This window comes from Haliaeetus leucocephalus, unplaced genomic scaffold (genome assembly GCF_000737465.1).
Source record: "Haliaeetus leucocephalus isolate CR32 unplaced genomic scaffold, Haliaeetus_leucocephalus-4.0 Scaffold176, whole genome shotgun sequence".
Classification (NCBI taxonomy): domain Eukaryota; kingdom Metazoa; phylum Chordata; class Aves; order Accipitriformes; family Accipitridae; genus Haliaeetus; species Haliaeetus leucocephalus.
The window spans coordinates 309,373-326,808 of NW_010972612.1; the positions used below are offsets into that span (position 1 = coordinate 309,373).

The window sequence follows — 17,436 nt, forward strand, 5'->3', positions numbered from 1 at the left end:
CATATCCGATACCTTGATGTTCTCAAGCACCTTTCAGCAGAGGACACATATTACAAACTGCTCACAGACTGCCAGGAAAGGCTGCAAGCACGTCCTTACAGATTCAAAAGCCAAGAAGGACTGGTTCCACCTTTGCCACATACAAGTTTCAAATTAAGCCAACGGGGAACCACCAAAAAGCCCTTTTGAAAGTGCCAGTAATTAACCATCACAGCAATGGAAATGAATCCACAGCTTGACCTAGATCAGGCTCATCTGATCTGTCCTCCACAATGTCACAAACTTGTTCAGGCTCTAAATATGAGCAGACAGCAGACAACTGGTTGGTGGCCATGATATGGCTTAAAAATCCTGTTTGGATGCCAAGAAAGGAGTCTGGATGCAAAGAAAGTTCTTCTATCACCTGGCAAGAACTATGTCCTAATGGGCAGCATTCTTTTGCTGTACCACAAGACCTTCAAGTGGCTTGAATTCAATAAATCATTGACATTAAAATGTGCAGAAAATAAAAACGCTACTCTATTTTACATACTACATAACACCAGCCAGAACTGGAGTCCTGCTGTCTTCAGGCATTACATTAAGCATTATTCATAGCATTTTGACTTCCAAATGCCACTTTTACAAGAGGGGGGAGGGGGGTGGTGGTCAGGGAGTCATCTTACTTAAATACAGATGCACAGTACTAGAAGATTCCAGTTAGAACAACCCTTACATCACTCCAAAAATTAGCTCAGAAGCATGCAAGGCAACTCTGCCCTACATCTAAACAAGTTGTGTAACCATGCAGCTTGGAAAACAAGAAACAAGTGAAAGAAAAACTACACTAAAAGACAAAATCGTCATGTACCGAACCCCTTTTTCTGCCTTACAGCTTCTTCCTATGAAGTTATGATGTTACTCAAAGCATTTGCTAACATTGCATGAATAGTTAATGCTTCATTTATGATGCTCTCAGTGCTGGTTAGCTCATCTTTTCCCCAAGTCTTGTGCTTTGTAAGCCAAAGCTCACTGCTATCTCTCGGGTGCAGCATTTCTTGTACAGATTGCTTCAGTAATACACAACACTGGGAAATATCCCCTCCTCCCACACAGAACCTTAAAAATAAGAGTGTGAAGTCTGGCTCTCCCAACAGCCAATGCTATTTTTAACTATTTTTGAGGGCTGCATATGTGGCAGGTAGGAGTCCCCCCACCCACGTCTCCCATTGCACCCCTATTCCGAACAGGAGGAACTGACTTACTCCAATGCAAGCTGAAGCTCTCTTAATTTCTGCTGATTAGCACCATGTGCAAGTGCCATGTCCAGGTGGTCAGGACACTATAGGCTTCTGTGCCCCACTCCACATCAGATACAAGCCTCTACCAACAGTGCTGTAATTCTTTCTGCCATTACATCCCCAAAACAAGGTGCAAAGAGGGGCATTTTGCATAAGGTGGCAACCATTGCCTCAGCTCCAACATTTTTAGTATTCTTCTACAGCCTTTGGTATATACTATGTAGAGGACTTTGTCCACTGTCCAAACAGATCTGGGTTCCATTTTTCCTGAAAGCTTCAGACAACTGCTGCAGCAGGTCCTGCAAAAAGACAAGTACTTGCTTGACCAAGTATTTGGAAAAGTGTTGGTACAAATGCAAATGCAAGCTGGGCAGCACCAGACAGCAGAAAAGAGCTTACTGAAGTTCATCCTGGTTCAGAGGTGCTCTGTGCACATGGATAGTTCCTTCAGCCTGCAACACGCAAGTCACTTCTGAAGATAAACACAGAAATTGCTGTGACCAGATTGCCTAAGTGAAACAATGCCAGAGACAAAAAGGCAGCAATTCTGGGTATGTAGTCTAATTAGGAACCTAGGAGCTGTACAAGACATAGGTCATCTATCCACATCGCCAGCCCACTGCTGCCACCAACATCTTGCTCTCTGATCTTGATCAACAGAGGCACAACTTCCACAGAAAGAAATGAAGGTGACTAAGACATCTTTTTCTTCAGAAAACACCAACTTGTCAGAATCAAAAATCTGCTTTACAGGACCACAATGAATTTGAACAGGAATATTTCTCTGGTCTAAGATGCCCAGACAGGGGAGAGAGCGCAGGGAAGAGTCATTCCCTAGAAGAGTGTTACAGCCTAGCAATCAATGCACTTTTCTAAACCATGGGAAACCTAGGTTAAAATCTCAGTATTGCCCAGTTTAGATCAGGAACTAGAGTCCTATTGCCCCCTTATTCTACATATAATCTATCTTAAACTGTTGGCTCTTCCACAGAGGGCTTTTCCATCTGGCATCTCAGTCAATCTCAGAAAGTCAGAACCAGAAAGTTTAACCACCCACCCAACCCCAAAAAACCCCATACTTTGCAAAAGCAGCAGCCACTTTCCTTCCAGCTTCACTCCAGAAGTGAAATGCTCACACATGAAGTGTTTCATGTAAAAAAAAAAAAAAAAAGAGATGTAACAGCAGACTATTCACATGCGTCCCAGTACTGTCATTATGACTTTACAAGTCAAAGAAGAGAAGCATACAGTTCAGCCAAACTGGATTACTTGAACTTAATGTGCAGTGCTGACACAAAGTAAGAGATGCACCCAATAGTGGAACATCCTGTGTTTATAAACTATAGCCCAGATGTCGCACAAACACCTTCCCTTTCTTTTTAAGGAAATCAATGGAATAAACCTTGGAAGAAAAGTAAATTACACTTGAAGTCCCATTCAAAGGCTTCATAAGAATTTTGACTTACAGATGTGTAGAATTTACAACACAAAACTAGAGAAGCAGAGCTATAGTCCTGAATACTACTGTAGATCAGGAAAAGAAATAACATGTCAGGATTCTTTGCCTTCTCATGGAGGCTACCCCTGGTCTTGCAAGCCCACAGGAGGCTTACAGTGAAATAGTAAAACAGCATTATAGGAAAGTTAGCTCTCCACTCTGCAAACTCCTGTTATGACTAAGAAAACTCCCCAAGTTTGTTGGGTTTTTTCTAACCAGCAATAGGAAGGTATGGAGGAACTCTGTTGTCACTGAAGGGGACAGATGTCCTGTGTGTCAGGGAATACAGACCATCAACACCAGAATTGTTTTTTAGCAGAGGTGAATAGAAGGTGAGTGTGAATACATTGATATGTTCAGGGAAACTTGCAAAAAATCCTCTTAGCAATTGAATAGGCTCCTAGCTGCTGTGGTCAGTATGAAAAGCATTTCTGACCAGCATTTTGCTCCACAGAAGAGCATGTCTCAATTTTAGCATTAACTACTCTAAAAAGGGCAAGCCTGCTGATTTTTCCCACTGAAGATAAGGTTATCAAAAAGCTACTCAAAAACCACAACAGCAGCTAATGAAAGCACAACACTATTTTCTTGTGTGTACAGACAAATACTTATCTCTTTGCTGTAACTTAACTGTTAACTTTCATTGTAAAGCAGGTTAAAAAATAATAGTAGATCTCAGAGAATCTCAGTAAGGATAAACAAACATGTATTTTATTCCAAACAGATGCTAATATGCAGGTATCTTATTTAAGACACTCGGAGATGAAAGAAGCTTTTCCTCCTCTGAGTATAGCATGTCAGCTGAACCTTCCCTTGCAAAAAGGCAACAGGAAGAGACAACAGACACAGGCTGTTCAAGCACCGGGGAATCACCCTGCACTAAAAGCTACCTTGGGAAAGCCATGAAGGGCTTTGGGGAGTCCCACAAGACTTGCCAGTCTGCAAACTCAGATGCAACACAGGGAAGTAAGATTACAGCATGGGGAGATAGCAGAACACCTCCACTACTTTTGTATTTAAATGCTTTCTAAATAATTACTGTTGTGCAATATCTAAGGGATCTGAAAACCACATATGCATTTTATAGATAAGGTATGCAGAAAGCATTTGCATGCCATTGCAAGCACAGCCACTTGACAACAAGACAGTCTGCGCTACAACCGGCAGTGACCCTTGGATCGTGCCTTACCTACACAGATCTGATCTCCTCTCTGGTGTAGAAACAGCAATTTCATGAGCACAAGGGTGTTGTACAGCTCCCCACCAACCCTGATCCCCGGGACATTTGATCAGCAGTGCTGGTATTTTGGTGGAAGTTAAAGATAACCTTCATAAATACAACTGGTAGAAAAGAAGGAAGACATTTAACTGGAGATGTAGTTTTTCTGTGCGAAGAGAAGTTTCTAGTAACTCTGTTAGAGTCACAGTGCTTCAGTTTGCTTCTTTGCCACTGTGTGGGAGGCTTTGAAAATGCAGAGCTTACTCATCTTCACGGGACTGATAAAAAGACACCTAGGCAACAAAGCCTAAAGGAAATAACGTACCAAAAGTAAACTATTGCATTGACTGCACAGTTCATGAGAGGTGGAAAGGGACAGTTTCTAATCTTTTGGTGACTGGCTTAAAGCAGGCATGTCCTCCACTAGCCATCTGGGCTGGTATACAATACATGGTTTTACTGATCAGAGGGCCTGGATTCACATGTAGGGAGTGGGGGTAGGCAGATAACTTACAATCAAACTAGCAACCAAAACTGGCACCAGTCAGTGCGTGGCTGGTCTCCTCACTAACAGTGGAAGTCCAGAAATGACTCTTCAGGGTACCCCACAGCTACATAAGAAGGGAATAGTGGTAGTTTGCACCAACAGCTTGCTTTCTCAAAGTAAAAATAGGGCTTCACACTCCAAAATCACCAATACAACACCCTCCCCAGACCAGGGCTTTTAAAAGGAAGGCCCTGATGGTTCTTAAATATTTGCAGGCGCTTCATCAGAAGTGCTGACTGTGAAGTTATGAGGCATGGTAAAATAAGACTAAGGATATGACTGGGAACCTGTAAGACTAGAAGAGAACAGTCATTTAGTCCCCCCTGCTGCAGGTGCTTACCATATTCCAGAAAAACAATGTCATGAACTACATCTTCCATCTCAGTATATGATCTAGTTACATAGTAGTCAAAAAGAACAGACTATTGACATTTAACAGGGAAAGACAAAGATTAAAATCAAAATAATTGGTATAAAATGGCATCTTAGAAGAAGAAAAACCAAAGAGGAAACACTGCTCCAATGACTTTGGTTTTCAAACCAAAAACAATTAAATTTACTCAAAACACTCGAAAAGTTGCAGTCAAGAGCTTGATGTCCAAGTGGAGAGCAGTGACAAGTGGCATTTCTCAGGGATCGGTATTGGGACCAGGACTGTTTAACTTCTTTGTCAGCAACATGGACAGTGGGATTGAGTGCACCCTCAGCAAGTTTGCCAACGACACCAAGCTGTGTGGTGTGGTCAACACACTGGAGGGAAGGGCTGCCATCCAGAGGGACCTTGACAGGCTTGAGAGGTGGGACCGTGCGAACCTCATGAAGTTCAGCAAGGCCAAGTGCAAGGTCCTGCACGTGGGTCAGGGCGATCCCAAGCACAAATACAGACTGGGCAGAGAATGGATTGAGAGCAGCCCTGAGGAGGACGACTTGGGGGTGTTCGTTGACGAGAAGCTCAATATGACCTGGCAATATGCATGATCCTGTCCCTCTACTCTGCTCTGGTGAGACCCCCCTCGAGGTCCATCCAGCTCTGGAGTCCTCAGCACAGGAAAGACATGGACCTGTTGGGTTGGGTCCAGAGGAGGGCCACAAACATCATCAGAGGGTTGGAACACCACTCCTATAAGGAAAGGCTGAGAGAGTTGGGATTGTTCAGCCTGGAGAAGAGAAGGCTCCAGGGAGACCTTATCACAGCCTTTCAGTACTTAAACGGGGCCTACAAGAAAGCCAGAGAGGGACTATTTAGAAGGGCATGTAGTGATAGGACAAGGGGTTATGGCTTTAGACTGAAAGAGGGTAGATTTAGATTAGAAGAAATTCTTTACTGTCAGGGTGGTGAGGCACTGGAACAGGCTGCCCAGCAAAGTTGTGGATGCCCCATCCCTGGAAGTGTTCAAGGCCAGGCTGGACGGGGCTTTGAGCAACCTGGTCTAGCAGAAGGTGTCCCTGCCCATGGCAGTGGCCTTGGAACTAGATGATCTTTAAGGTTCCTTCCAACCCAAACCACTCTATGATGTATTTAATCTCCTGACACAAGAGAGGAAAATGATGCATAAGACTCTTTTCCCCTGTAAACAAATTCAGTATAAGCAGATGCAATCCCAGACCCCACGCCCTCTTCTAATACCTAAATATACTTGAAAGAACTGGTAAGAGAGGCAATTTGATGATTTGACTGAATTTTGCTCTTCTCCAGTCTGCCAATTCTTCTATGTTATACAAAACTCAGATTACAATTTGTGTAATTTTAAAAGTCACAGACCCATGTCCCTAGCTGAAGGCTATTTCACTTAAAGAGGGCTGCAAGTTGAAGATGGAATAGCTATGTGCTTGTTCTTCTTCTGGAAAAGAAGCTCCTACAGAGCAACTGCAGCAGACAAGCTATCAATTAATCCCTCTTTGTAGACAAAGTTCTAAGTGTGAAGGTGAGAATTATTGAGTCATTCCTCTCAGGGCTGAAAACCCTAGTTTGATTCTGGCATAATTAATTTGCCTCTTCACAAACACAGAAAGAGAACAAGGAAAACAGCAGAAGTGAAGAAAAAACCGTGCATGCTACCACAAAGCTTTTTTAACATGCACAGTTATAAATTTCTGTGCCATTTTATAACTGTCAAGTCTTAATTAAAATACTACATTTTTCTGACTCATGGTACTGCAGGATGCATGTATATTATTCACATGAATATTAATCTCTTCCCAGGTAGGAGGCTGAATTGCTCAGGGGATTTAAAATCGCATCACATATGGAAACTTCTTGGGTGTCTTCCCCCCCTCCCCCCCACCTTTTCTTTCTTTAAAATTTCAGCCAGATCATTAACAATTAAGAGTCATAAGAACCATTTCAGCAGTCTATATGAGAGGAATCCAGCAGTTGGGATCTGTGAGCTGGAGCTCCATGTGTATTAATGAAATGATATTGCACATTGAGGAAGGGGAACATGGAGAAGAGCTAGAGGCATTGCTTTGAACATTAAGGACATTAGCAGCTGCTCTAAGTATTGGAACAAAAGAGAAGGGTAGTCCTCTTGAAAGCTTGTAGGTAATGACAGAAGATGGGAAGATGTTAATAGAGTGATCAGAAAAATGAGACATGACCTTTTCTAACTACCAAAACAATCACCTGGTCAGACTATCATCACAGGGACCTTTAAAATCCTGATATTTATCTGGATAGTCTGTATTCATAACACTGACTTTCAAACAAGATCTAGGAATGAGTTGATGATGCACAAGGTGCAGAAAACAACTAGCAGAGATGCTCTTCTAGATTTGAGGAAACGTACAGAGAGCAATGAGGATGCAAATGCATCTGTGAAAACTGTGACAGTCTTCCTGATATTTTAGAAGGAAAGGAATTAGACAAGCTAGAAAAACACTGTGTAATTCAAGAACACTAATAAAACCTCATGAAATCAGTAGCTAGAGCTCGTGAGAAACAGGCTTAAAGGACCAGGGGGTTCAGGAAGCTGTTAACAGTTAATGAAACAGCATTAATGACAAAAATCACAAGCTATCCCAGTGATGAGAAAGGAAAGGACATACAATGAGAGACCTGTCTCCCTCTTCAGAGGACTTGAACCCTCTTCTTGAGACTCTTAAGGACAAGCATGATTGCACAGGGAAGAAATCAAAAGGCCGAAGCACAACATTAAACACCTAGCAGCGAACACACAATATGAAAAAAAAAAAAACAAACCAAACCAACATGGCTGCTACTCATAGGAAGACAAAGCTATCAATCATCAGGTGGCATTAAGAAGGCTGGAATATTTGCTGCCTTAATTGCTTCAAGTCCTCACTGACAGAGACAACTGCAGTCAGGCAGCTGACAGAATTAATGTTGTTTTTTCAAAAAAAGAAAAAAAAACAGTTCAGCAAGTTGTAAAAACCAGGCTGTGGTAAAGGAAAACAAATGTAAAAGCAAACAGATAAGATGGTTATTTCTAAGTCAGCTGGCCCTTCATCCTGAGGTACTAGGTTGCAACGCTGACAATCACAAAGCGCTAAGAACTTGAAAAACAGGCAGTGCACTTGAAGATTTGAAAAGGGCAAAGCAAGCATTTTTGCTTAAAGAATAGGAAGAGGAGGACTTGGATAATTATGAAAGCTCTAACTTGACTTTTCCCCCCGCTCCTAGGAATTGAAGACTGGAACAAATATCAAATTATTTGCAAATCTTCTAGAACATAAAAAGGAGAGAAATAACAGCAAGCATGGTTTCATCAAGAGCAGAACTGTGTCAAATGCATTTAACTTCCTTCTATGACAAGGTAAATTAGTATTAGGGGTAGGAGAAGAACAGCAGAAGTTTCATATCCTGAGGTCTGGATGAAACTGCTAAAATAGAAGCAAACACACTGGAAAAAATTATACTCTGGGTACCCAGACTCAAAGAATGTATCAAGCAGGGTCCCTCAGGCAGCAATAGTAGCACACAGCCTGGCAGCTTGGGTACTGCACAACTTTTTCACATACAACTTGAAGGATTTGTAGGCATAACAGATTAGGAAGAGACAGACAGCAATGTGCTTAAGCAGTGAAAAAAAAATCTGTAAGAATAAATGCAAAGCCATATTCAGCCATAATCCAACACAAATATAGGCTAGGTAACAACTGACAAAGCCCTTCTTCAGAAGGAACCTCAGCTCTGGAAAGGATAAGAGGCTAACTATGCATCAGTGTGAATCTGCGATAAAAAGGCACCATCACAGCAGAATATCTGATATCTTGGGACATCAGGACCACAGCCTGAAGAACAAACTTTTCATTGCTCTGTAGTGCACATGAGCAGGCTCTCAGCTGGGTTTCTACATTCAGCTTTGGACACTGCACTTCAGGAGAAACAAAGAAAGGAGAGGAAAAAAAAAGAAGAAAAAAAAAAAAAGACAGGCTGATTAAAGAGTGCCTAAAAAAAGGCTAAAAGAAAAGGGGTCATTTAGTGAACACGAGAAGAGCGAGTGGGGCTTCGTCCTCTCTTTGCAGCACGCCTTCACTATTCTAGAGAGGAAGGGAATCAGTTCTGCTCCCTTACTACTTGTCCTAATAATGAGAAATTGATTTATACAGCACAAGAGTGATCTAGAGCAGAGGTCAGGAAAAGCCTTTGGACAGTAAAGACAGCTAAGCCCTGGAGCAGGCTGCTGTAAAGCTCCATCTCTTATGTTTTTTGTTTTAAGGGAATTTTGGATCAATAGTTGTTAGGAGTAGTCAAGGCAAAGCAAATCATGATATTTTGCTGTCATAACTAAACTAGTGTTTCTTTAACAGTCATCTCAAAGCATGTCTTCCTGCCAATTCAGCAGAAACACAAAGACTGATGCTGAACCACCTCATGGATCTTGTACTCTCTCAGAAAAAAAGAGCTATCCAAGGAAAGGCATCATTGAATGCCTTGTCCTTTCTAGTATGTTTGTACACTTGTTCTCTATAAGGCACAGAACTAAGCTGTTTCATTTGCATGCTCTACAAAACCACAACAGAAGTTCCTTTTCTTCCTAGCTACTAACAGTGTTCTTAAACTTCACTTTCCATGTCACATTGACAGTTTTGACCCAAATCACCTCTGCTCAGAAGTGAAGTAACACAGTCATTGTTAGACAGGAAAGAATTTACAACCCAGATAAGCCAAGGGAAAAACTACTTCTGCTATGGCACTTCAGATGCCTCCCCAGATGAAAAAAAAAAAAAAAAATTTTTTCCTAAAAATTTGCAACAAATCCAGAAAAGAAAGAAAAGTCCTGCTACTGATAGATACTGTAAAATAATCTTTTATAAAAAAAAAAAGCAAGAGAGCTCTAGATGAAAGTAGTATTTCTAAATGAAATATATTAACTCTGCACTTTGGGTAGTAGGCAATAGTTTATCATCTATAAAATATGAACACCATATGTTATCTTTCTGTGGGCATACAGATGGATGAAAGCATAATACTTTTTTTTTAAAACAACAACAACTTTTTGAGTCTTAATCGCTGTTTTCTAAAACAAGAGTGTTTATACTGTTGAAGAAAATGTCACAACCTTTTCCTTTTGACTTCCCAAATCAAGATTATTTATTTTTAAATCTTACTTTCATGAGATGGAAATACCAAGATTTATTATACACCCACTTTCAATTAGTATATATAAAAATATTTGATGTAAAGTTTCCCAAGGAACATTTTCACATGACAAATAATACAGATAACTCCTACTAAGCTAACAAGCTATCCTCAAGTTGCCTTGAGAAAAAATCTTCATTTTGAACAGTTTAACACAAACCATTTAGTCTCAAACATTATTCTTACTATTTACAAATTCAGAGCTAATTTGTCTGCTTCTGCATCTTTTCTGATATTCATCTCTAGTTCTACACAATGATGTTCAAAATGTTTGGTAGAATTAGATAGCTCTAAGACCATCACAACATGCTGCAGTCCTATACAATACATTTGATTAATTTTTTGTCTGCAAAACATTAAAACTAAGAGGTGTCTTGCAAGGAAGAAGAGATGAAACCTTCAGCCACAGATCTAAAATCCTGGTAGCACAGAGAAGCAGCGAAGCAATACTCCATCCTACCTCTTGAAGCTGCAGTCGAACTTTGCTAATGGCTCTAATCCAGTGGGCTCTTGCTGGAGGAAATGGTGGTGGCTCATTGTCACCATGGTAGCTTAAAGGCAAGAAACATAAAAATACTGTATGAAAAACACTCATCTGTAGCATTAAAGATTCAATGTTACACAGTGCAATCACAGCTTCAGCTCTGGAAGCTGAAGTAACCAACAGGCTCCAGTCAACACAGCCCTGCACATGCTCTGGGAAGTGAGAGACTAAAGCAAAGGTTTCCTTATACACTGGAACCGTCTTGGAAACTGATGAGCTGAAAGATATAAACTAGGACACAATCCAGCCCCAGGAGTAAGATGTTGGTCAGAACATCAGGAAAGCAGTCCAAGATACCTGATCAAGCCAGTTCAACACATTGGTATCCTAACTGCACACACAAAGAGGCAGATGGAAGATTTTCCATCCCCACACCTGTTGCAGGTCCCTTCTAACCACTGCCTCTTTCTACTCACCCCTATGGTTACAAATTGGCAGCCCCTCTTCAGTGGAAACACTGGCAACAGGGCTTAGCTGTGTTTTTCCCCATTCATTGCACCTTTCTCACTCCATCCTTTCCTACAGTTTTTCAAGAGGGCATGTGCATCTGGCAGCAATGCTCCATCTCAGTGCCCCACAGCACATTTTACACTCCCTAACCTCGTGATACATGCCAAGGTTGCATTCCTTCTTTTGTATGTTGCTGAGGTGTAAATCACCGAAACAAACATCCTTCCCTGTCTGCAAAGCATCCCGCACTGCTGACAGTACAAAAAAAAACATAGTTGAGAGCAACATGCATCCATGCTACATGTCTAGCTCAGGTGCAACTCTAAGGATCAACATTCAGAGCTCAGTTCCATGCATACTCCATGGAGATAGTAAAGCCCTGCCAGAGTGTGGAGAGAAAGGGAGCCAGTGATGCAGGAGTATCTAAGTTAGATGCCTAAATTAGGCTGAAATAGACTGTGTGAATAACCTTCCCTGTGAATAAATATAGGCCAGCCATTCTGGGACAAGAATCCTGCTGCTCTGTAAGTAGAAGAGGAAAGTGAGTCAGAGTTTAAAAAACAGTTTAACACTTTTACTAGTCCTGTTTTCCTTTTTTCATCTTTAGTGTAAGGGTTGCCTACACATGAACTGCTGTGGTTAATTCCCTCATATAAGCACAGTGACACCAGCTGTACCCTCGAAAGGGTGCAGACAGGCAGATATCTTTCCATGGATCTAATTGTACCAGATGAAAACAAACCCTCATACTTAGGAAAGCATAACCATATCCACACGAGGGGCTGCAATGACTTGATTACCTCAAGAAAAAAGTGACTCCCAAAGTTAAGTAGTGAAATTTGAAATTCCTGTAAAACCTGTACAAAACCCAGCACATTACTCCCCCAAACTTAGCTGAAATACTTTTGAAGACTGTTTTCAATACTGGTGACAGCTTGGAAAGCCCAAGTGCAAGGACAAGAAAAGCTGCCACAGTGAGTCAGAGCAACATGTCTATTCATATTGTAATTCTACAACCTACAACTACATAAACACTAACTCTAATTGTGGTAGCCTACTACACAAGGAAGGAACTAGTGCAGCTCTACCCATGACTACATGTAGTTCTTCACTGCTTACACATAAGCTTGATCACACATGAGCAATGGAAGCAGCTATCTTTGGTCCAGACTACATTCATCAGACCAGAAACAGAAAATACAGCAAAGGAGCTTCAAGGCACTAGCAGGCATTCCTCTTTACATACATAGCAAACATAATTTAAGCTTAGCCAATGTCTCATAAATAACTGGTCCTGCACATAAAGATGTTTCACAGATCAGCAACATCATTAGTTGTTAGAGAAGGCTGCAAGAACAATGTATATAATTTGCCCCAGGAAATAGGAAAGAGAGGAATCTTCTTTGAATTAGTTGAAAAGAACTCAGAGTTTCACCTACCTCACTTTGGCTCCTGCATCAACATCCTTGGGCTTCTCAAGTTCCAGAGGTAACTTAGCTGCAGAACGGTCTGCACATTTCTCCTCTGTCTCGCAGACCTTCTCCTCCTCTCCTTCACCATGAGGCTCCTCTTGCTCCCTGAGCCACGCCTGACCATCCTTCTGGTAGCTGCCCGAACTGTGGTAGGAATGATTTGGCTCTCCTTCCTGGTGATCATCTTCTTGCTCAGAGCCATGGGCACTTTCATGGGAATGGTCCAGCTCACTTAGGTGAGAGCTTCCCTGGCTGACATTACAAGAGGAGCCATATCTACTACTGTCAGCAGGACTATGAGAGAATAAGAAAGTCCATCAGAAAAAACAGTGGCTTGGAGAAACACAAAGCACATCAGAGTGGGACACTAAGTATTACTGAAAAGACATGTTATGAAGTCATTTAACTATTATGCTCCCCAAACTAGATCTAGACTTCTGAACCTCAAAACTTTGGTAGGCAGTAAAAATACATCATACACAGCCTACCAGTATATAGACCATATATGCCAATGGTCTTTCTTGCACCAACGACTACTACTTCACCTTACATCAGCTAGAAACTGCCAGTGAAGATATTCTAATAACCAGACAGGAATAAAAATGGAAACATAGCAATTCAGAGTCTAAGTGGTTCTGTCTTCTGCAGTTTCACTGCAGCTAAGGTCTTTACCATGACCATTTAAGCTGACTATTGTTAAGAAGTACAGTGAAATTAAAGTTAACTTCATTTTTATATGTATTATATGTTTACGATAAAATATATTGCAGTCAAGATTAAGGTTGTAAAGACTATCAACTTAAAACCTTTTACAAAAGTTGAGCAATTGTTCAAAGGGAAGCCACATGTCTCATTCCAATAGAGCTTTTTCAAGAATTTTCTTTATATATAAAAACAGTGCCACAGGGGCAGAATTTCTGTGATCCAAGACACCACTTCCAGGACTGAATTCCTAGAATCCTCACACAAAATCCAGTGGATGGAAATTTCTCATGCAGTCAGGAAAACTACAGCTTAGCCACAGTTAACTTTTCAGTCTGAGAATTAAGCAGCACTAATGTTTCTCTCATTTGCAAACTTAGGAGAATTTGAAGCCAGACAGAAAATTTTGGGGGTGCAGTGTTGCAACTGTATGATCAGAGGCACAAGTTTCACTTAATATCATGCTGAGATACAAGTTTCGCAAGTATCTATTTTTATTTTCGAGGGCAATTGTAACTTAACGTACGCACAGGACTGAATACAGACTCAGGAAATACTGATACCTTCCTTCAGTGGCTTTCCTAACTGCATAAAATAACCTTTGCACAGATTTCAGGAATAGCAAGCATTAGAATACCTTCACTGATATCTCAGAAAATGTTTTAAAATCCTCAATAATGTGAAATGAACCTAATTAGTCCTATAATACAGCAACAGTAAGTTAAATTTATCTCTAAAATTAGAAGCCTTTACCTTGCATTTTGAAAACAAAATGCTCATTCCTTCCAATATGTTGTACCATTACTTTTTTCTTAGTAAATACCACGTAATTACCACTAAACAAGAAAGTGAATTGTATGCAGCAGAATTAACAAACAAAGAATCCAACTTCTGAAAAACTAATGAAATTTGCAGTAAAAGCTTCTCATTCATGGGACACAGTATAAGAACATGGGAAATGCAATTACAGTTACAGGAAAAAGAGTGGAAAAAGGTGAGAAAATGGTCTAAGGGCTTGTAGATAACTAGTGACTGCAGTTTGCCTCTGTGACAGCTATCAGTAATACTACAAACACTTGACAACAAATAGGGGATGGGACTGAGCTACAAACATCAGACACCAAGGCCAATATCTACTGCTGCAATATTGCATTATAAATGGTCACAAACTTGAAACCATTTATTATGCCTCATTTGTAACTAGCCTTTTCTCATTCAGTTGTTCCACGCTATTCAGATCTGCAGCCTGTGCGCTAGGATGAAGCATTGCTCCATTAGGAGCAGAATCAAGCTTAGTTTCTTTCAGTTCAGGTTCATCTGGTGCATGCTCTTCTGCCTGATCTTCTTTCTGCAGTTCACCTGAAATCACATTCTGCTGATCTTCTGACTCTTTATCAAGCTTCTCTCCCAGCTCTTTGTTGGATGTATCATCAACAGTGCTTGCACCAGATGGTTCTTCAGAAAGTTCATTGTCTACAGTGTCACGCTGCTTTGAAGACAAGTTTACTTCTATATTTGCATCAGTCAGTTGATCTGAGACTGCAGATTTTGAGTTTTCATCTGAACTGACTGTTCCTAACACCTTGTCATCTGGTTTTGACACAGCCTGTGATGGTACATGTGGTTCCCTTTTGGCAGAGGTCTCCCTGTTGTCTTTTTGCCAGGGAAAGGAGAAATCTAGCTTTTTCCCAAATACTGCTCCTTGGGCACTCTCTGGCTTACTCATCTTTTCTTCACTGCCTCCTTCAAACAGAGTTGAAGAAAGCTTCTTAAAGCTGGACATGAGGCCCTGATCTGCCCCTGCTTTATTAAGAGAAGGTGGCTGCTGAGAGAAGAATGACCCAAATGGTTTTCCACTATCAGGAGATGACATGAAGCTGAATTTTGGCAAACTGGGCATGTTTGGTATTTCAAAGACCGTTTTACTACTGTTTGCATCTGGAGGAATGTTATTAGGTTTACCCTGTTTCTTCAAGCCACATTTGGAAGCAATCCCTTCTGCAGGCGCCCCATCAATTGCTAAATGTGTGTCTTGTTCAGCAGTTTGCTGTTCTAACTGACTTGTTTTCTCTTCATTCAGATGGAGCAGATGAACACTGTGCTCATCAGCTGGAGCTGTGGGTTCTCTACCATTACTACTGATCATGTCCTGCTGATCAGTACCAGCACTGGCCTGATCCCCTGTAACAGCAGGCTCTGATTCAAGTGTATCAGTCTGGTCCAACTGGGAAAGGTTTGTGTCTGCCCCATTAGTCGGCGCTTCCATTTCCAGTTCAAGCCCATCAGAAGAGCCAGTCTGAAGGGTGTCAGTGGCTGCTTTGTCTGTAGGAGCAGCCTGTTCCTCCGTTACACGTGAAGACCCCACATCTAGTTGGCATGTGTTTACATCAGTCTGGTCAGGGGCCTCAGCCTGCACTGTATCAACTGCATTACTGAAATCAGACTGGTATGGCTTAGTATCTGCCAGCTCAGAGGGTTGTGCATCATTATCCAACTGCGGAACCTCGAGGGCTTGATTTTCACTAGAGACTGCTGTTTCTGAAGTGATCCTCAAAGGTTCCTCTTTACAGGTTTCCAAGTTCCTATTTTCGTTGGTTTCTGTTTTCATAGGAGACTCTTTTGTGGAGCTCTCTTCTGCTGAAACAGGTAATATATCCTCCTTCAGAGAGCTCATGACATCTGTTTTAGACTCTCTGGCTGCAGGTGTATTTTCTGTCTCGCTAGAGTCTTTTGCTGGAACTGGATCAGTGACATCTTTCACCCTACTGCTTTGAGGTTTAGGGGTGGATTTTGGAGGCATCTCTTTTGGAGATTCTTTTGGACCTTTGAAGATGCCAAAGAGATCATTTGTGAAAGCTGGTGCTGGACCACTTGGGAGGGATGAGAAACCAAAGAAAGAGGAGCTTTTCTTTTGTGCAGTAGGAGGTGCAGTAGCTTGAGGTTGGGAAAAGAAACCAGATAATGTTTTAGGTGGTTTCATTTTTGTCATGAAACTTGAAAACATTTCAACTGAAGAATCCAGTACTGATTTATCACTCTCAGATTCCTTAGGTTTGTTTTGCAAATTAGATGCTTCTGGCATTTTAGAAGGAGAGTGTAGCTCTTGTGCCTGTTGTAACCTGTCACCAAGAGTTTGTTCGGGTAATTTATGTTCTGGCAACTCAGGCTGTACACATACTTCTTCAGAGACTGCTTCATTTTTTACGTCACTTAGAATATTTAAGTCATTTAGACTCTGGGAATCCATTTTATCACCTAAGGCCATGCTATAATCTTTCTTTTCAGAAGCTTCTGCTTTTGAAGAATAAGGCTCCTCTTTATCAATAGGAAATGCAGCACTGTCCATTTTGCCCGTGCTATCCAAAGCATCTTCTTCTGCCCCTAAGGAAATTGTCTGTTGGCCCTGAGAACCCTCCTGCACGCTAGGAGTCTGAAGGCAAGGACCAGAAGCAGCTGAATTGGTTACTGCAGTGTCATCAGTCTGTGGAAGCTTCTCTAATTCACTCTCTTCAGCTACCTCAGCAACACTTTCTACATTTTCCACTGCCAGCTTTTCTGATTTATTTTCTGGGATTGTGAGGTTGTTAGACATTTGCTTGCCAGTCACTGCTGCAATAATATCATCAACTTCTTTTTCATTGTCTGCATCTTGTTGCCTGGCAGAACTGCTAATTTTGACACCAGAATCAGTGGAAATACTTTGCTTCACATATGGCTTAGAGTTCACTGGTTTAGCTGGTTTTGTGTTGTTCTCCTGTCCTGGAGCAGTTTGTGGCTTTTCATCCAAAAAGGATGTCAAATTGAAGAAGCCAAAGCTAGTACTTCTTTGAGGTATGCTCTTCTCAACAGCTGGACTGCTGGAGAAGAAGGAGGGCAGATGAAACAGCCCCTCTGTTTCTTGCTGCTTCCCACTAGGAGGAGCAGGAGCAGGTGCTGAAGGCTTTGGTTCGTCTGATCCAGTGAAGAAGGAGAATATGCTCCTACTGGCTGGCTGGGCTGGCTGTGATTTCGAAGCAGTGATACCAGAAAAGCTGAATGGCAAACTGAAACCCGACTCTTTAGCGGTCTGATCTGGCTTTGGTTTTGCCTGATTAACTGTGCCTCCTAAACGATTTCCTCCTT

At 41.5% G+C, this 17,436-nt stretch overlaps 1 protein-coding gene across 1 annotated transcript in view; it reads right to left on the reverse strand.

The window, feature by feature from the left end:
* The window catches only part of UNC13B (unc-13 homolog B (C. elegans)), a 193,512-nt gene that overhangs the window by 123,820 nt on the left and 52,256 nt on the right, over positions 1 to 17,436 (reverse strand). The window contains exons 9-10 of the mRNA XM_010564211.1: positions 12,580 to 12,906; positions 10,607 to 10,697 (exon numbers count right to left, since the gene is read on the reverse strand). Of these exons, the coding sequence (XP_010562513.1) occupies positions 10,607 to 10,697; positions 12,580 to 12,906 (418 nt within the window). The remainder of the gene's footprint in view (positions 1 to 10,606; positions 10,698 to 12,579; positions 12,907 to 17,436) is intronic.